Genomic DNA, 21,088 nt, shown 5'->3' on the forward strand with positions numbered 1-21,088 from the left:
ATTATTTTTAAAAGTTGTTTCTTGTTTCCATGTTTGAAATTTCGGACTCTTGCAGATTTTTCCTTCATTTTTTGAAAATATGTATCAAAGGATGCAAATACACAAAATACAAAAATATCAATACAGGGAATTTCATGAAGAGTTATGTTGGTAAAAAAATAAACGTAAACGCCTTTTATTAAATTAAAAATGTAGGAATCAGTAAGTTTTTTTTGCAAAATATATTTATAGCTTTTGTTAACTAAACGCAATGCATGCCTATGCGTGTGAGAAATTGCATAAACATCAATTTTAAACGTGAAATAACATATCATCTGTGGGCATTTTTAGATTTATATAATTACAGTTAAAGCTATCTTATTATTTCAGCTAAAATAAAAAAATAAAAATAGAGATAAGAACGGAGGAGGAGGGCGCTGAGGAGGCGGTGGTGAGCTGAGGCAGTGTGTGGGGGGGGAAGGTGGTTGAGGAAAAAAAGCGAGGAGAAGGAGACCTAAAGGAAACGCAGACCTCAGACCAGCCCGGCTCACCTCGCCGTACCCCGCTTCTAACCCCGGTCTGCGTGCAGAAATCTGACCTCGGATCAGCTCTCCGGGGGTTCACCCTAACGAGCAAGGAGGAAATCGTGTTCGTCCGTCCGCCAGGTCGGCAACGCCAAGAAGAGCCATCCGACGGCAGACCGACGGCGGCCAGGGAGCGGACAAGGAGGCGGCGCGGGCACTTCGAGGCTGATAGTGGGAGAACCACGGAGGAGTTTTAATACAGAGACCGAGGAGGGAGCAGCCAGGACTGAGCCGCCGCGCATGAGGAGTAGTATTGCGTTCAGCTAATTTCCAACATTTTTCTATTCTTGGCAGCGGGAGTGTGCTCTCTTCCGAGCCACATTTATAAGGAGAGCTAGCGGAATGTAATGTTAGCGGGCTGGCTAACGTTAGCTAGCTAATTAGCTTGTCAGGCAGTCGGACGTTTGATCTTTTATTAAAATAGGTCGGGATTCGGGCGTCGTTTTCTGGACGGGTTTTCGTGGGGGAAAAAAGGCTGTTCTTTCTTTGCTCTTTCCAGGACACCGAGAGATAATTGGCCACGATGGTCCGGCTTGCCTAAGCTAAGTTGGACAATAAACAGTGCGAGCTTTTCCAGATATTGATGAAAATCTGCTCGATATTACTCGCGTCTCGTGGAAAAAAAAGCCCCGTAATCGTCGCGACTCGGATTCAGGAGCCGATTCAGAACGAAGAGGAGCAGACTTTGTATTTATCTTATTTTATAATTTTTTGATCTGTGACTGTCTGTCCTCCAATGTTAATGTCGACCGACGTTGCATCTATAATGCTTCCCGTTAATCGGGGAATAATGGACCGCGAAAGGGACATTGATACAGCGGCGGCGGCAGCGGCAGCCGCCGGAGCGCACACGAACCCGGCCGCGGGGCCAGCGGTTGTCCGGGGGATGAAGCGCGGAGACCCGGAGCCCGACGCTCAGACCGCCGCTGCCCTCGCTGACCTGGCCGGGGCGGAATGCAAAAGACCAAGGATAGACGGGACCGGGAGCGTGGTTGGTGACATCGGACAGGTAACCCAAACACACATAATCCCCCACTCACACACTTATTTCTTTCTTTTCTCACTGTTCTGTTGGCTCCATTGTAACAGATCCTCCTCCCTCCCTCTCTCTCTTCTCACTGTAAAACATTTGTTCCCTTGCATCACCAAATGATGTTATGACAGGGCCCCCCTTTTTGTCTCTCTGTCACCATGTCAGCTTTTGCGATGAAGAAAGAAAGCCTTGCACTCAGAGAAATGCTTGATAATTTTACATGTGAAGGTTGTCTTGTTGGGATCCTGTGGCTGTGTTCAGTGAGGGAGCAGCCCCAGACAAAGGTAATATGATCCAGGCTCCATGCCTATGACAGACAGCAGCACAGCAAAGATCAGAGCCATTCATCATGCCTGTCTCACACAAAGTAAGCCACTGCTTTTCCCTCACGTGGCGCAAGGCGCACAGTGGGAATATTTATCCATAAAGGTCATTTGTTAGCGAGTCATCCCAAAGCCTGACACATGTGCCACGAATCCCTCCATTCCCCCTCCTCACTGTGGCTAGGTGTTAAAAGAGAGAGGCAGACATGGATGGGGGGAGGGGTCAGCACAGTGAAAGACAAAGAACCAGGGTCTGTTTTTGCTGGAGGCTGAAGGAGCAAAGGGGGGCTCAGGAGGGCCCTTCTTGATGCCGGTCTTCCCCCTGCTTTCATGACCCGACAGCTGAGGCAGCGAGGGATCCGCAGCCCGTCCTGCCTCTCCGGACTAATCTACTGTATTACAGTAAACCAGAGGATAAGGCACATCTCTTCGCTCGCTCAATCTGTTGTTATTTATTCCCTCTCTGTCCCTCTGAGCTCACGAGCACACCTCGCCACATGTAATTTTGTTTTACACCTACACGCATACGCTTTGAGCTCATCCGGCAGTGCAAGGGAACATTTTAGCTGACGTCTGGTGTTTTTTTTTGCACAGGAACACAGCGCTCAGAGTAGTCTAAGGGCAGCCGATCAGGGCTTGAGGTCAGCTGCGCGTAATCAAATCCGAAGGAGTCTGTAAAGACTGGCTGCAGAGACGAACGGCAACGCTCTGTGAGTTTTTAACAGAGCATGGATGCCGACGATGGGGGGAGATGTTATGCCCCGTCTGTGGAGATGACGTGACAGTGAGCGGCGTGTCATGGGTACAGTTCGGGCTGTTCGTTGAGGGCGCTGGGCATGGCGGGATCATGAAGAGAGAAGGAATAATAAGCAGATTGATAAATGGAAGCTAAGTGAGAAAAGGATCAATAGGTACTGATTGAGAAGATTAGAGGGGCCGAGAGTGTATCTGGAATGAATGTGATACGCAAGTGGGACTGCAGGAGAGGAAAACGCTCTGAGAGATGCAATGGTTGTTGAGGATGGGTAAAATAAAAGCTAGAGGCAGGGAAGGAGTGGATGGAAAGAAATCCAGAGCCATTAGCTTGCACCCACCAGGGATCGGGATAAGAGGATGAGGGGGAAAGTGATGGATGACGGGAACTGCTTCGGTCGTCGGGGAGATGAGCAGGAGCATCTGAATAAAGATGAGCAGTTCAATAACATTCTATGGAGGATAAATAAATAAATAAAGTGACATTGAGGGGTTGCATTAACAATTGAGGCACGAGAGCTCGGTGCAGGATGGAGAAGATGAGCTCAGGGGCTGCTACCAGAACCGAACGGCCCCTAACAATTAGTCCTGGCCTCCCGCTGAGAGAGCCGGAGGACTGCTGACCTTCCACGCTCCCTGGAAATCAGCACTGTAATAAAATATGAGAACGGAGCATCCTCTCTTTGTGCTTCTTGCCTCTCCTCCTCTGCTTTGCCTCATGCAAACTGCAGCAGATTACCCCTCCACCCCCCGTCTTTTTATTTTTTCAATCCCAGTTCCCCCTTCTTGCATGTCCTCTGATTTGTCCCCTTCCTATCCTCCACACCCCCCTCAGGCGTATTTCCAGATTGCTAATTGACTCCTGGTTCGCAGGCTTTCAGTGTACCAATGAGGCAGCCCTCCCCCTCCCCCTCTTCCGCACTTTTCTCTCATCTATCCTACCCCCCCCAACCCCCCTCCTGCCATTTTTGATCATCTCTTCATTTTTCAGTTCATCTCAGATCTACGCGCCTCTTTCCTCTCCTCAGCTCCCTCTCTCATAATTTCCTCTCACGTTTGTTTTTGCCCCCCCCCCCTCCTATATTCTTCTCATCACATCCATCTACTCTCATTTTTTCCAACTTTCTCTTGGCTGTATTGATGTTTACCCTTGAGGCAGTGCTGTGGTCCACTCAGATGTAGCGGGAGCACAGTTTCAAACTCTCTCCCCCTACCGTATGGCGCTCTCGCTGATTCGGAGAGCCGATTTGTCCTATCGTTGGCAGTAAAGAGGTTTTGTGTCGCGCTAACGAGATCAAAGCGTATTTAGGAGGGGGGGCATTAACCACACTGATCTCTCCAAAGGGCCAAAAAAGCGAAAGGGGAGGGGTGTAGATTTAAATGAACGGATAGTGGATAAAAGTTGTTACCAACGTCGTTCTGTTTTAGTTTAAGAAAAAAAGTACTTTGCATATTTGTCAGGACTTTACTGCCTCATAAGGTGACTCTAAACCTGCGTTTATGTCACGTTTTACAAAAGCTCTCTCCAAAAATCAACCCCTCGCTTACAGTTCATTACAAAACAAACCTGTTGGTTAAATGGATTAAATTTATTAGGTCATGGGAAGACGGTTTGATAAATAGGATTATTAAGGGTGCCACTGCATCAAAGCATGCAAGTTACACACCAAAACGTGTTGTCCGAGCAGGAATAGTGCGCTGTGAGTTTTTGTGGCAGTATGTCGCACGACGGAGACAAAAACCACAAAAATAAACTGCAAAAAAAGAAATGGGACATCACTGGGATTTTGACAAAATAAGAGAAAACCCAGCCCTCTTTGAAGTGCTACAGCTCAGACATACTTGACAGGAGAAACATCATTCAAAGTTTGAACCCATCGCAGAAAGTTGGTCTTTATGTGATCGTTTACGTTTTTTTAAATTTTTTTCACACAATCACAGTTTTCTGATGTTTACAGATTTATTTATTTTTTTTACAGAAAGTTCAACTAACAGTTGATGTCTCGCGCTCAGGTTGCCTAAAATATCTTTTTGCAAATAAACTTTTCTCTTGCCAACAAGTCATTTTGGTGCTTATACAAATTATACATCAAAATGTAGGCGTTTTTGTCTTCTTTTACCCAGTGCATCTTTCGCTGCTGTAAGACTTACTGTTTTCTCTCAAATCCCTCCAGAATGCAGAGCACGCACGCACCCAGGCTTCCACAGATTTATTTCTTACATATCAGCTCGAACCTTCCTGAGCCTTTGAATGTAGCGTCACCTTTAGCACGGCAAAGTTTTTGTAACGTTTGCCTAAATAAGCAGTGGAGCTTCAGGAGCAGGGTTGTGGCGTTGTTCTCCTTAGAACACCTCAGAGATCTGCTAACAGTCATTTAATATTGTTTAGAAGTTTGGCGTCCCTTCAGTGTTCTCGTCACCCGTTTCACCCACAAATCCAAAATGGCTTCCCAATCTGAAAGGTTGATTTTGCTATTTAAGCAACATTTAGCACAGATATAGGAAGAGGCAACAAAGGGAGCAAGAAATATAATTAAAGAAATAATTACCAGGAAGTAATTGGTTGGTGTTTTGAAAATGTAACAGAAGGATTAAATGCTTAAGCTAAAAATTAAGTATACAATTAAATTAAATTACAAGGGTACTCTGTAGAAAAAGTGATGTGAGCAGGTTAGCTTGATATGCTAACATCCCTGCAGCAGACTGTCGGCTACAGACTGGTTGTTTACTTTGTGAAGAATAAATTAATCACTCAATGACTGATTGCCTCAAACACTTTTTCTTTTTCTTTTTAAGAAACTAAATAAACCAAACTCAGGTTTCCTGTTTCAGAAGCTGAGCTGCTTTTATTATAGTTTGGTGAAGCTAATATTTTTGGAAGCTTTTTCGACTCCTTAAATGTTAAACCTTCTCTTTTAAAATATTGGAGAGTATAATTTGCTGATTAAAAATAAGCAGCTTGGATACGTCACAGAAAAGAAGAAACGACCGCAGAAGTGGATCAGTATTACAGAGAGACAGGTGTGGAAGGTGAAGTTTGTGTTATTTCTGGACTAATCTCTGTTAATATGATTTACGGAGGGTTGCAAACAATGCTTCGCGTTCTCACTTTAAGCCCACAGCAGCTGTTTAATGATTGCTATTAAACTTTGAGCCGCAGCACAGCAGAGTCACCCTTGACTTTTGAACCGGCAGCGATAAGCTAAAAATTCCCCCAGACAAAGTTGCTCAACTCTTATTTTCTTTCTCTCTCTCTCTCTCTCTCTCTTTGTTCAGTTCACATAACAATCCTTTATTTACACAAGCACAACAGCTGTATTGCCAAAGTATGAAGAAATAACTTGATAAAATTAAATAAAAAAAACAAAACAAAAAGAAGAACGATGCCATCGAGGTGTAAGCATAGATGTGAATCTCCTCCATTGCTCCTGTAAAAAAGGCACTGGGATCAGCTCTTAGCGTGCCACTTGCATTTTAACTCTCCCTTTATGGTCATCATGGCTCTGCTCCCCCCCTCCGCCCGCTCCCACCCCGTGTCTCCTCCCCAAGGCTGCCCCCAAACTGTCAAATGCACTCCCATCTCCACCCACACACACTGCGAAATGTCAATTCAGTGTTTCCCTTACATGGGGTCATGTGTGATGCGCTGCCCCAGCGTTGTCAGAGAGCAATCTGAAAGTCATAAATAATGCATAACCCAGTCCTGACATCTACCTAAATCTGTAAATTCCTTTTTTTTTTTTTTTTTTAAGTTAGCTGGTAGTCATGTCTAACAGAGTGCTAACTGAGGTCAAAACATTAAGACTTTGAAGGTTTGATTCAATATTTTGAAAAATACCTATTTGGCTTTGAGTGCAGCGGAGATAAATTGCGACAATATTGATTGATTTATTAAAGCAAAAAGAAGGAAAACGATAGCAAGTCGCACTGATGGAATCTTCTCGGGATAATTTTGTTCTCGGTGTTCTCAGTTCCTCTTTGGGGGCTCCCACCAGCCTGAGATTCATTATCTATGTCAGTGTGTCAACCTCAGGTGTTCTGCTAAAGTAGTGCTGTTGGCATCTTTTGTTGGCCCCGCTCTGCCTCAGTTCTTCCTTATTCATACGCTCCCCGCCTGTCCACGCTCAATTGCCAAAACCCAAAACATTTCCAAAGGCAGAACTCCCGCTGGTTTAGTTAATCACTAAAAAGCGATTGTGACGGTCCCCGCATGTGCCTTCTTTTTTTTTGGCATTAGTAAAATGCTTTAGAGCTGGAAGTGAAAGAGGCGAGTGCTGAGAAGGCCGTGAGCTCTGAGAGGAGACGGGGCTGTGAGGTCGTTTTTTTTCAGCTGGCTGTTTAGTCATTTTCTCGAAACGCTTCAAGCCGGGACTTGAACGCCTCCTGGCCGCCTTGGTGGGATTTCTGAATGGACCGAGGCGGTATAGGGGGTGGGGTTTGTGTCTGTTGCGGCAGTCACCACTGCACTGTTGTGCGTTTCAGCCTCCGAGGGAAGCAGTAAAAGAGCCGTAACAACTTTTTTTTTTTTTTAAGTGCCTTTAGTTTTGTTGTGTTCATACTTCAAAGTGCCTAAATCTTTGACACCTCAACTTATCTAATACATAATCAAGTAAACTGATCAGGCTTTCGTTGGTACCCTGTTTCATATTTCTGATGAATTATTGGTTTTTACTTCCTGATTTGATTCAAAGAAAACATAATATGCAGCGTGTAAATGTAACTTTCATAGCAAGAGAAGGTACGTTCACAGTGCAACTTTATTAAAATACTTGTTGCCAGAATTTTAATACAGCAGTTTACATTACCTTTCATAATTCACATTTTTACAAGTAAAAGTGTGTTTTCAGGTCTGCATTTTTTATGCAATGCATTTCAAATTTGTCTTCTCATTTTTGGATTCAAGGCTGGAGGAAATCCCCGCTTGTTAAAGCAAAAGTTCAGATCTTTTTGAAGTGGGGCTCTGTGGAAAGGTTTTGAACATCTAATACCTTACCTGTTGTAGGTAGCTTTTTGAACAAACTCAGTTTAGAGAAATTGTTTTGTTTATTCAGATTGATAAGCTAAAGGCTAATCTGAGTGGGGCAAAGACCAATGTAGATGTCTTACAACAACTAATCGAGAAAATTTCATAGGGGTTCATGTGAATGTTTTGTTTTTTTAATAACCTTTACATGGTCATCAGTTTTGCATTACACTGTTACTGTAAAATAATTCTACAGCTATTTACAAGTGCAAGTATCAGCAGCTAGCTGTAGCACTGCTAGTGCAGCCCAAAGCATCTCCAGCAACAATATTGTATTCTTTCTGCAAAACTAACCGCGGCTGCGGTGTAAAAGTTTTAGATTAGATTTGTTTTAGGACAGCTGGTCTTGGTCCCACATGGAACAGCGGTTAGCTCATCTACAGCAGGTGAGACATTAATTTTTTGTAATGAGCATCAGAGCTATTCCTTTAAACCAAAAAGTGGACATTAGTCCATCAGTCACCAGTAGCATTTATAAAACCATGCAGCCCAATATTAGGTGAATGTGTTCCTACAGAAACCTGTAGGCAGACATGTTGGAACATGTGCTGTCATTAGCAGGACCAGACTCCCAGGAGAGAGGAAGCGGTCATCAATTCGTCCATCCAGAGAGTGCCCCGCAGCTACATTCTTAGTTCAGTCGTGGCTGGAGCTCCCACACTCTCAGAAAACGCATTAGCTCAAAACTTCAAAGAAAAAAACACGGGGCGCTGTAGCCCTCTCATTCGGTGGATACATTTTCTCTTTTTTTTTTTTTTCTTCAAGGTCTGATAAAAGTGCTGTTATACGAAATGACCCCTCAGTGCCGGAAGAAACTGCTCATTTATGTTCCTCATTTGTTCTCTTATACAGGAGATTAATAAAATCTAAACCTTAGATTCAGAGTTTTTCTCCGCAGACACCCTCTAAAACAAACTTCAAAGCAAAACGATAAACGCAGCTATGCTTTGGCGGTGTGTGTAGCTTGTGTTTACGATCACAAGAAAATACAGTTATGGCTTTTGTCTAATGTGTACGTCCTTGTAGAGGAACCTTTGATCCGCCAGTGGTTTTCGGCTTCGTCTCATGGCTTTGCTGGGGCACATCATTCATGTACACGTGTTAATTCTTTCTCCTTCAGTTTCTGCACTGCTTGTCAGTATGTGGTCCTCTCGCTCTGATTGATTTATCTCCAGTGTTTGTCTCCTCAGTTGTTACTTGGTGACTTCTGAAAGCTTTCACGTTGCTGCTGATAACGAGCCGGTAACTGGCGAGGGACTCCTGCAGATATCTTGATGAATGATTGACTAAATGCCACATTCTTAGTGGCTTCTATATCTCATTTGTGGTTTTTAGAATCAATCTTTTTTGTTGTCTTATAGATGGATTATACCAAAACTTGAATCTAATACAGCGGCAAACATTAATTTACATGGATGCAGAGATGCAGCAGAGCACAACAAGCCTCGAGTCGTGCTAGAAGTTACTCTCCGAGTATGCGTGGTGTAATCTGAGCTTCTTCGCTCTGCCTTGTGGTTCAGCTGTGTGTCGTTTCTCAGCATTTCACTTTGACTGCAACTCAGTCTGTGACATTATTACAACAGCAAGGTTTCCATTCTAATTTTGGTTTTTAATTTGGGAGAAGCAAAAAAGGAAAAGGGAGGTTGAAATGGAAATGTAAAACAACTGATTATGTGCAACACTTACACAGGTTTGAGGTGATTTTTGTCTGTTTTTGAGAATACCTGATACCTAAAGCAGTTTAGTGAATTGTGTTTGATCTGAGCCAGGTTTAGTAAACTCTAATAACCGATCAATGTGTTTTTAAATACAATATGTAATATCACAGATATTCCTAGAGATAGAAAGTAATTCCTGTAGAAGTATTTTGTCCATTTTCCTTTTATGGATACCCACTACAGTTGATTTTTCTCTTGGCGTGTTGTTAGTAAGCGCATCTTAACTTCTACTAAACTACAACCAAGAACAATGGAGCTTATGGTGCCATTATTCTGTGATATTATGCATTTCATTTGGGTAGAGGCTGTTTATAGAACAACAAAAAATGAGATTTTTAAACTTTTTTACACACTGCTTCAGGTTTGCTTGTCTGGTGAATAGAAAGTATTATCCCCCATTGGTTTTAATGCTATCAAATTGGAAATTCAGTTCCAGCTAATATTTGTTTTAAAGCTTTAAACTTGTAAGGTTTAAGAAAGCATGCATGAAAGAGTGTCTACAATCCTGGAATATAGGCACATTTTGGTTGTAACCCAAATGTGGGAAAAGTGAACTTGGTTGTAGGTTTTGTCAGATTTAAACAAAAACATTAAAGTGATACTTCACATCTCTTGAATTACAGAAACTCTATTAAAAAGTAGATAATCTAAACTTTAAAGGAAAATGTAGTTTTAAACAAAAAGAGTCGTGCAATCTCTTATCCCTCAAAGTCAGTGATACTGATGACTCTCAGCTACTACCATACCAAAATTTAGCTCAATGTCCATAAAAATGACTGAATTATACCAATTCTTTTGTGTTTGTCTTGGTTAATGAGCTGTGGCAGCCATCTTGGCAGTTGATATTGTCTTACATGTTTTAGATCCTCAGTTTAGAGAAACAGTTTAATTCAGACCAGATTGGTGAGCTAATGGCTAGTCTGAGCGCAGCCATTTAAAAACCCCTCCAGTTTCAGACACTTTATAGCAGTTCATGTGAACTTTCACATTTAGGTTTGCATTGCATGGTTTTTACATAGAATTCTGTGGTTAGCTGCAAGCGCAAATAGCAGCAGAAGCTAGCTGTGGCACTCTTTGTGCAGCTTGGAACACTTCCTGCAGGAATATTGTGTTTAGAAGGCAGCTCTTTGGTCTTGCCCACGCTCCGACTAGCAATTAGCTCGTCTTTCCAGTCAGAATTAAACTCTGTTTCTCCAAACTAAGGTCGTTCAAATATCTACCTACAACAGGTAAGATATTCTTTGTTCATAAGCACAGAACTCCATTTCAGAAGATCTGAACTCTCTTTAACATCACACATAAAAAGGCCAACAACTAATTTGTGTAACAGTTCCAAGTTATTGTTTAAGCTTTATGTGTTTCAAAGTTAATTGGAGTTAATTGTTTTCTTCTTCATTAGGTTTGTTTGCACTGTTATGCTATTATTAGGCTCAGACTAAAACGGTGCAATTAAGTGAACTTAACAAGAGCTAATCATTTCTAATATGTGGTTTAGAACTGTTATTTGTTAAGTTTTAGAAGCCTCTGTGTGATGATTAGTTGATGGTAGGAGGTTTTTGTTGTTGTTGTTTTTAATTTGGTGATCTTGACACCATAAAGCTAGCCACAGGCTGTTCTGTGAGGTACCTCTCCACGCCTGCAGCAGTCTGCCTAATTACCCCTCTCCCCCCTTCCTCCCTCTCTCACCATCTGTTGACCTCATGTCATCTTTTTTGCCTTCCTGCACCACTGCTCCCCCCCCCTTCCTACTTCTCCTCCTAAAATAGCAGTAGGGAGAGGGAGAAAATAAATAAGAGAAACGCCCTTAAAAAAGGTTCGAGTTCTAGAGGACAGAAAGAGGGAGATTGTGTTTATAAGTGTGTGACTGGTTTTCTAGGGTTTTTTTTTTTTTCCCTTCCCAATCCCTGCCAGTGCTGTCTGAAACCAACGCCTTCAAAGCCTCCTCCCCGCTCACCAGCCTTATGGAGTCGACCTAATGGAAACCTAAAAGCACATTTTGATTTGTTTGCCTAAAACAGCGTGGCAGGCGTCACTGGGAGCCGATTTTAAGACATGCACACACTCGTTTGCTTTATTTAAAGCAATGGCACATGGAGGAATGAGTGTGTGTCTGCTTTTGTGTTTGTTTGAGTAAGTTCAGAACCCCAAGTCCTCCCCCCCTTCCCCAAACCCCTTAAGAAAATATAAATCACATGGCATTCTTCACTTATGACTCATTGTCTCCGATTTGCAAATGTTTTTTTAATTTTACTCCCTTTTCATTGCCTTGGCCATCTTTTACTCCACATTCCTCCTCCTCCTGTGTGTGCGCTCTTATTTTCTTCTCGTTCTTTCTTTTCTTCCTCGTCTGACCTTCCCCCATTTCTCTATCCAGCTCCCCTCCTCTTCTGCAGACAGATTGATTCCAGATGTTGCTAAACTCCCCCCTGTCCTTGTGTTTTTTTCCTCTCTTTTTGTAAACTCCTCCTCCTTTTTTTAAATTTTTCTCCACTGTTCACTGCGAAAACCAACAGTGACTTTACAATTTGATGGTCAGGAGGAATTTCGGTTTGCATTTCACAAGCATTTTACATTTTTCACCCCCCAGTTTTCATCGCTAGACGAGTGGATACACCCTCAATTCGACCGTGACAATACATATTCTCAGCATTTCAGTCACCTGAAAGGAATAAGTTTGAGGTGGAGGAGGAAAAAAAAATAAAAGAACCAATGCAGAACTTGAGTGGGGTGGTTTCTCAGTATGAGATTTGGCTCTGAACAGACGCCTCTGTGCTGCGCAGATCACCAGCAGCTTTTCAGTCATGCTCTGCTCAATATAAGCCTGTCCGTTCCCCTGAAAATGCAGTGCACCAAGGAGAGCTTTTCCCCTGGGGACGAGGCACGAGGGGGAAATTGGTTCCAGATGATACAGGAAGTTGCGCGAGGAGACAAAGAAAGGGCTGTTTCAGACAGAGGAAAGGGAGGACTGGCCCCAAGTCGTAACAACGCACACACCTAAAGTATGAGTTGACTTCTCATGCGTGGAAGGAAAAAAAAAAAGTTTACTTTTCTTTACATATGGCTCTTTTGTCCGTTTCTCTTTGGCTTTCCTCCACCACACTTAGGGACCACATCTGTCTTTGGTCTCAGCCCGCCCGTCTCTGAGCGCCAGCCTCTCAAACAGATGACCCGCACGAGCGAGCTCTTCCGAATTAATAGTCGTGTGTCTGTTTGTGTAAACTTTGTCATCGTTGGCCCTCCGTCTCACACACTTGCCCTTGATTGGCTGGAAGAATGCAATTAGGCAGCGATTCCCGCAGCGGGCAGCTTGAGGTCGGGGCTACGAGGTTAACTCTGTTGACAAAGCCAAATTGGCCTTTCCCTTCGCTGCATCTCCACGCAGCCCAAACTAAAGCTGCATTCAGACAGGAGGAGCGGGTTCTGGGTAAGGGGCAGCATGTGGACTTCAGCTCTTTCCTGATTAAGTTTTAAGAGAACAAACATCAGGAGTTCTAAGCATCACTAACCCACCACTTTCTCCAACATAGAGCCATGCACAGACACGCACGTCAGACCTTCCCCTAACCCTCCCCCTCCTCCTCCTCCTTCCCTCGTTCTTGCCTCAGCTCCTTTTCCAGTACAGAGACACGAATGTCAGTAGGCGGTCATGTTTTCTCTGTAAGGCACGCCAGCAGGCTAAACCGTGCTGGAGTCATCTCTCACCGCTGTCAAAATATCATCGTTTAGTTAACTTTCCCCATTGTTCCCATCGTCTCCCCATCATCTATCCCCCTCCCCCCTCCCCCCCGTTCACCTACCGAGCGCTCCGGCAGACAATGGCTCTCATAACCGGGGCAAAAAGTGGCACAGAAAAAGAAAGTACGAGCGGCTAAGAGAGTGCAAGAGACAGAACTAATCTAATTAAAAGTGATTACGGAGCAATTAACCACAACAGTGGTTTTCTGAGTGGGGTCGGTGAGTAATGGGGGGAGGGGGGAGGGGGTTTGATTGGTGGCACGGCTGAATGAAAGTTCACATTTATGAGTTCGGACAGATTAAGTGTTAACTTAATTTCCTGTATTTTTCCATCAGGGGTGTCTCTCCTATCCGTTCATGAACCGTTTTGTTAACTGGCACAGTTTTATTTATACAAAGTAAAGCACTGGAAAACAACATCATCATTTATTTAAAGTATAAAACATCTTTGGGGAACAGAGTTCTGCTTTTAGTTGTGACTATTAATTTACTGTATTATTGGAAAAATCCAGTCATGCCTCCAGTCAGTTTGAAAACAAGCCAGGTTTAGACTTTTTGTTGTCTGAAAGCCATTCGTCTGTAATGTTCCCAGTTTTGGATCATCGCTCTGCATCTGGTTATTTTCAAAAGACGCCTCACAGCTCGCACTCCTCTCATCCACTCCTCTTCTTTCTTGCAGAACAACGAGCCTTTAAACCCCGGTTTCCATGGCTACCCTCCTCACAGTCAGGTAAGAGACTGAAGTTTTCACTTGCAGATCTCTGTTGTAATAAATTGGAAAATTATTTTGCAACGTAATCCTTCACTCTCTCTGCAAATGTTGGGTTTCGGTCCTCTGCCGGCTCTGAAACCTGAAGAAGTTCACTTAATCAAATCTTGTTTTGTTAATAAGATGTTGGAGACTTGATTGAAAAATTAAACAAATCATGAAAATATAACAAGACGGCTCACCGGTTGAAGATTGTAATATTTTTAAGAAAACTCCAAAGTTGAAATATATGTTGTAAAAAAACAAAACAAAATCCTTTTCTTGGAGCTTTTGCCACAAACTGAAGTGACTGGCATATCTCCTGTCTGCTTTTCTCATCGTAGCTTTTTTATTAGTTAGAACAAATAGATGACTCTTTTTTTTCTTTTAAACAAAAGACCTATTACATATTCCTGTCTTTCTTGATAATTACTGATTTCTAATTGAAACATTTTACCGCAGGCCATCAAAATAATAAAAAAAAAACCATTCATTGGAAACCCAAATACAAGAGCTAAAGCTAAAATATACATGGATAAAATAAATTCAGGCAGACACACAGGCTACCAGACGTCTTTTTTCAGCTGCAGGTTTATTTGTGTTTATCTGAGTCTGAGTTGAGGAAACTCGCAGGACTGACCGAAGTGGACCTTAGAGTGAAACTCCTTTGCATTATTATTATCTTTTTTAAATAATATTGTTTTTATCACAGAGAAAAGTTGCTAAAACTGGCAAACCGCCTCGCCTAAAAGTTTGATCGACCCAGAACAATAAACAAAGAGGTTCGAGCTGAATTTTCTCGGTTTCAAAGGCACAAATCACAGTGCCAGACTGGCACCAAGTCCGTTCTGTTTTTAAACAAACTGCGCAGTGACACAGACTTAACCTCTCACCTGTTTTCAGCTGCTGCAGGAGGCTACAGGCAGCCCTGATATCAGTTTTCAACTGTTGTTTTATTATTGCCAGATCTCATGGGGTATTGTCTCGATACACCCCTAATGACTTCTCAAAAAATATCCTGTACTTAAAAATAGTTTTGCTTTTTATTGTTTGATTTTGTCTAAGACTGCACAATATTAGGAAACCATGATATTATTGAGGTCACATTGTTTTCCATGTATTTTAATGTCACTGTCAGCTGGGAGCATTTAGGGCAGCGGGGATCCATCTGATTGCCAAATATAAAACCAACTTGCTGTCAATTTATTGCAATCCGTGGCAATATCTATTGCATACATTCATATTGCAATGACCGTAAATTTTTAAGGTATTGTGCAGCTCTAGGTTTATAAAATAAAATGGAAACATTTTTGAGATGATTGCATATTAAATGCTTTCTGATCTTTAATTCTTCTTGACCATGCAAACCTTTTATTGCTGTCCAGTAGTCCTACAGCAGGATTAGACTCCTGTGTGAATTTGTAGACGGTTCAGGTGGTCCTCTCAGGCTCATAAATGATGTCTGTGACAAGTGTTGAACGAAAGAGGAGCTGGTAGGGACTTGAACTTTAGAAAATGGAAAGAAATGATCCTGTCGTCTGCTTTGAGTTTAGTTGTACTCTCTCTGCATGCGGGGTCTTTTCACCAGTCTCTTCCTATCCTTTCACACGTTCCCTCTCTTCCTCCTTTTTTCTCGGTTTTGTTCTCTTTGTGTTCCTCCATGCATATTGCTCCCAGTAATCAGTGCCTTATGTGTGCGGCGCCAAGGCAGGCTATCTGTTTTGTTATCTTCGTTCCAGCAGCGGAGCACACCGAGCGACTCGAACCTTTTCAGGACCTGTGTGTGTGTGTGCAAACAAACCCCATTTAAATTTGGTTTGGAGAGCTAGCATGTGTAGATCTTTGTGTCCATGCGTCTCTTATCTGTGTTTGGGATGTGCAGCTCTCTGCCAGTGCCACAGGAGGGGGGTGTTGGTCTGTGAGCCTGCACACCCCCCCAGCCTCCCTCTCCTCATCGCAAGATGGGTGAATCTGCTAGACTTCTTTTTTTTTTTTCCTCTTTGCTTGACTCTTTGTCTTCTCTTTCTCTCTGTCTTTTGCTTTTTTGCCATAAAGTTTAAAATGAATTTCATGTAAATTTCAGTTTCTCGTCCCTTGCGACTGCGGTTGTTATTTTTGGTTGGATGCTCACTTGACAAGACAAAATAAACATAATACGGGAGATTAAAGATAAGCACGAGGCAGAGCAGAAACAACTTATTTAAGATGGCTTGCCTGCAGGGCACAGAATCACACAGACTCGGCTTCATCTGCTTGCAAGACAAATACCTGAGCAGAAAGCATGACTGATGTGCAGTATATTTGAACTCCTCTAGCCTTCTGTTAAATCCAGAGCCAACACGCACTTCTGCATTTGTTTTATAAATGATTTAAAAGTAATTCCTGCTAATATATTCTGCCCTGGAGCGCACACATATTAAGGTCTCTCTGGTTATCATGCAAATGGAGTTAGCCAAGCCTAGCTCAGGAAGATTGGCTTGTTCGTCGCTGCAGTACATTTGTCTTGGTGGCGCTCCTGTCTTATATTATTTATGCGTGTTTGACCTGCCTGTAGGTCTGCCTGTGTCAATATGAGCGTGTTAAACGATGACAGGCTTCTGTGGGTCCCTGGCGCTGTGCGTGGGGGTGGGGGTTAGGTCCGCGGCCGTTCTGACTTTTTGAGCCCTCCATGTCAGTCTGCTGCTATTTGTATTAAACACATCTGAGTAGAATCGGCCCATCTTTGCCTTTTTTTTTTTTTATTAAAAGCAGTGGCTGAAGTCTTAATAGTATGCTGTAATCGTCCCTGAAGTACAATTCTCCCGACAATAATCTGGATTATTACCATAGAATCATCCAGTTTTGGTTATTGATCATTGTTTGATGTGATTTATGTAGATTGCAGCCTTTTGCTTTGGCTAGTTTAGATGGATATAGCCTTTGTTTGCCAGCCAAGGTGCACCACGATAAATCCAATCAGAGCACATCTGTGTGTACATTGTATGCATGTGTTTGTGCTTGGCTGCATGTGTTTGTTGCTGTGTTCAGCGTGTGTACTTAATTCCTGAGATCATCCCCCTATTCATCCTCTCAACCTCCTCACTTACAGCCCTAATCCTGTCATCCCTCGCTCCTTTTTTTTCACCCAGTCCTTTATCCATTTATCTCCCTATCCCGTTATCTCTCGCTCACATCCACTGCCGCCTCTGTCCCTGCCTACCCCAGCTCCTCTCGCCTTTCCCCCCCCTTTTTTTTTTTTTTTTCCCGAGCACCACTTATCTTTCCCTCCCCTTCCATCCCTTCATCCCTCTGGACCCAGTTCTAGCCAGACTCAGCAGATGTCTGAATGCTTGGCATCAGGGCTTTTTTTCCGCAGAGTTCAGTCCCTCCCATATGAAAATGCAGCGCAAGGAACTGCACTCTCTTCTCTGCAAATTAGGCGCCTCCTAACAATGCAGTGTCGGAAAGTGACGGAACTGAGCCAGAAGGAAAAAGGCGCAATGCAGCGAAATCCAGATCCATGTTGAGGTTGAGCTTCAGGTAGTGGAACTGGGACTCCATCAGTGTTATGAAGACAGCTGCAGCAGAGAGATGATGAGCTAGGAGCCTTCCCACGCAGCCAGCTACTTAGCTGTCTACCGGCTGGCCTACCTACCACTGCTTTTTTGCAGCTGACAGGCTGCCATGCAATAAATAAATCATCAAAAAAAGCTGCAATGCAGTGGGGGTTGCATTCTGTATTTTCAGGCAGCCAGTGCGTGGATGGAAGACAGCATCTTCTTCCTTCCCTGCTTCTTGTCTCTCCAGGGGCTTGAGGAGATAGCAACAACAGCTTTCTGACTCCATCCGGAGACAGGGTTAGATGGCTACATGGAAGGATGGATGCTTTGATGGATAGGAGGGATTGAGACTGAAAGGGAGGGAAAGTTTTTAAAAGAGGGGCGGGAACAAGAGGAAGCAGGGGGGAGCAGGAAGACGCGAGTGTGTGAATGACAGACTCGGAGCAAAGAGAAGCGAGCGGAGAGGAGAAGAGCGAGAGAGACAGAAAGGCCCAAGGGGGATCAGAGCGGCCGGGCCGCTGAGACGAGGAGAAGAGAAGCTGAGAGTGACAGGCAGTCGAGGCTTGCGTGCCGGAGAAGTGGAAGAAGAGGCGCCGGTTAAGGAGGAGGAGGGGGGGTGGGAGAGTGAATGAGGGAGAATTTGAACGTGCGAGACGGACGTGGACTGAAGCCATCCTCGGCTCATGGTCCTAGAGCACAGGCACAGGAGAGGAGGAATAGGAGGGGAACAAGAGGTGCAAAGGGAAGGAGAGGAGAGAAGGAGCGGGATAGTGGAGAGCTGGTCAGCACTTCTTCCTCTAGATCAGACAATGATGGGGCTGTACTACCCGGCTATGCTCCCGGTAAGTTCACTTCTTCACCAGAACATCTTTTATTAAACTGAGGATGTCGGATCAATGCAAGGCAGAGCTGGGAAAGCAAAAACGATTATTTCTCACAAGTTTGGTTTGGCTTCTCGGAGCGGTAATTGGTGCGCTGTTTATGGTATAGCCTGTTCTGCTTTGCTTTGTGTCAGCCCAGGTGAGGCCTCTGTCAGATAGTTGGCAGAGTTTCAGACCAACAGCAGGGCTTGTTCCTGCAGCTCAGCTCCTTGTGCTTTTTTAACACTCTGCACCCAATTATCTCTGATCATTTTAAAGGCAATCTTGAGTTTTTTTTAAAGATAATTCAAAACATTTTTTTTTGTGTCTCTGATGTATAGGCAATGTAAAGACATTAAACTGTGTGTTTGCAGAGTAAACACATTGCATTATGTAAATACTTAGTTTATAATGCAGTTGATGTTGTGTACTCGGCTGTTCTTACCATATGGTGGGCGTGTCTGTGCTACTTTAGCTGAGACAGCCCGAGGATGTGAGCTACTCCACGGCTCTGTTCCAGCATGTCCCGCTCTCTGGTTGTGGGTTCCTCTGGGCCTAAGGGTGGGTGTTTGGATGGCAAAGATGGGAACGCGCGCAGACACGAGGTAGCAACTGCTTTTTAGACTGCCCGTGTTGACATGCGCATTTACATTTGATACCGCAAGCTTTTCTCCATGCTGACTACACACAGTGTCACGTCGTATCTCATAGGCGCGAGCGTGTGTCACGTCGTGTCATGTGCGCCGAGAACGGAGGCGAAGGTTTTGTCAAGAGATTTTTAACATTGTCATCCAAGCTGTCCGTGCGGTTTAAACTTCATCTGCCCGCTGGATTGAGGGAGGCAGGTCCCTGCGATCAGTTGTTTTTTGGGCACGCGCAAATACACAGAGAAACCACTTCTGTAATACTTTACAGCCCACTCACTTATAAGAGAACCAAGTCAAACATACCATGCATGCGACTCTTTCACAGCTCTACAACACATCATGTCTCGTTTATTCTCAAAGAAAATCTGAACATTTTTGTAAAGAATCGTTACTACAATGTTTACAGTCATGAGTCATTTGTAAAATGTGTTTTCTTGTTTTAACTTTAGCCGCTCTTAAGCAGAGATATTACAGCTAAAAAGCTAAGATAACTCTGTTTTAAGAGATCAAACATATAGTAGTTTTAAAATAAGCAATGCTGTTATTATTGTACGGATCCTTTTCACGCCTACTCTCAACTAATGCAGCTTCATGCATTAACGCTCATTCAGACTGACCTTTACTGTCACTGTGATAATATAGTGAAGTATATAATAGTCTAGTAATAGTTATCTTCTCTCTGAACCTCTTATATGTCTTAATTAAATGTATGTTTCCCTCCGAAGCTGCATTTTTTCCTCTCCATCTTTTGTTTATATCCCCCTGTTCTTGTTTGTTTTTCCTTTTTTTTCCGCTCCTCCATGTTCCTCCCACTGCACGCGCGAGCATCTGCAAGCTAAACACATTATTCATCGCCGAAGAGAATGGCGCCAAATGGAGGATAGCGGTAGTAATGAGGAGGGTGTGGGGGTGAGGGTAGAGGGGGTAGTTCCACGTGGGAACGCACCGTGAAGGTGACACTCCACCAGCCGCACCGTTCCTCTGTAAAATTTATCACCCCCCCTGCTCTCTGTTTTGGGCAGAACATCTCTTTAGAAAACTGTAGATAAGAGTTATTTAGTGCACAGAAGTAATTGTAAGAGTGTCTGCGTGCTGTCAAGTCTGTTTATACAGGCCGCTGTGCTGATACTAACACAGCCATTATATTTCATGTTTGCCAAAGCCAGACTCATTTTGGGCAAAATTGGTTTCTAAACTTTTTTTTTTTTTTTTTACTGCAAGATTTAAAGCCTTTAGAATCAACTCATCTGGTTGTGGGTACAGGTTTGTGCAGTCTTTTCCTACCTGCTGTGTGCTAGGTTTGGGCTTTATCCATTTTTTAACATCATTAAGCTTTCTTCAACTTATACCACTGTGTACCTTACTACTGTCTGCGTAGAAAGGCTTGTGATGTCTTATTGCTGCACATAATTTAGCACATTTCAAGGGTTTTTAATATAGTTTTAACTTTGCTTTCTTAGATTAAAATGCAATAGAGGAGTTTTTACATCACCTTTGCCTTTTGGGGGCAGGCCGTGGTGTGTACACATGGGTTTGTGTGTTGTCTCTGTTTTTAATGAAACTTTCAGAAAGCTATCCTTGAGTGTGCATCTACTATTGATTAACTTTTGGAGTCAACCTGTTTTAAGATGCTCAGTCTTTGATAGCCAACACACAAATATCTATAGCTCAGTCAGTTTTACAGATGTTGAGCTAAAATTTGATGTGGTGGTTGCTGAGGGTCATCCTTAACACATCCTCAGAGTGTGACATCCTGTGATATCGCACGAGGCTGCGTATAGTGCTATTTTTAAGGTACAAAACGGGTACAACTCAACATAAAATGATTTAAGTCTGAAACTTGGGCATCAAATGGGACAGCCGATGTGTAATCCTTCAAGGAATGCTTGGTTTTTGATTTGTCATTGTCCTTACATCACTGAACAAAGTAATTTAAACAACAACAACAGCTTGAACAAAACTGTCACATTGTTTCAGAATCACCGTGTCACATCTAAAGGTTTTCCTTATCAAGTCCGTGTGGGGGGGGGGCTGCAAACTGTACAGCTGATGGCTCGATCCAAAGGTGTGCTTGTAGCTCACACAGAGAGAAGCAGCTGTTATTTTTTCCTCTCGATTGAAGGCTCTCCACAATATCCAGTCAGCT

At 43.3% G+C, this 21,088-nt stretch overlaps 1 protein-coding gene across 6 annotated transcripts in view; it reads left to right on the plus strand.

The window, feature by feature from the left end:
• The first annotated feature begins 455 nt into the window (after positions 1-455).
• The window catches only part of LOC108236147 (RNA binding protein fox-1 homolog 2), a 55,654-nt gene continuing 35,021 nt past the window's right edge, over positions 456-21,088 (plus strand). For 2 of the 6 annotated variants that reach the window (XR_005233824.1, XR_005233823.1), the window contains exons 1-2: positions 456-1,572; positions 13,828-13,878. Coding sequence is in view for 4 of the 6 variants with exons in the window: in XM_017416620.3 (XP_017272109.1) it covers positions 1,300-1,572; positions 13,828-13,878 (324 nt within the window). In the remaining 2 variants the exon portion in view is untranslated. Of the gene's footprint in view, positions 1,573-13,827; positions 13,879-17,853; positions 18,278-21,088 lie in introns of those variants that run through there. The other 4 variants (XM_017416620.3, XM_017416622.3, XM_017416619.3 and 1 more) reach the window with 3 other exon arrangements.

The sequence above is a fragment of the Kryptolebias marmoratus genome, linkage group LG12 (assembly GCF_001649575.2).
Source record: "Kryptolebias marmoratus isolate JLee-2015 linkage group LG12, ASM164957v2, whole genome shotgun sequence".
Lineage (NCBI taxonomy): Eukaryota > Metazoa > Chordata > Actinopteri > Cyprinodontiformes > Rivulidae > Kryptolebias > Kryptolebias marmoratus.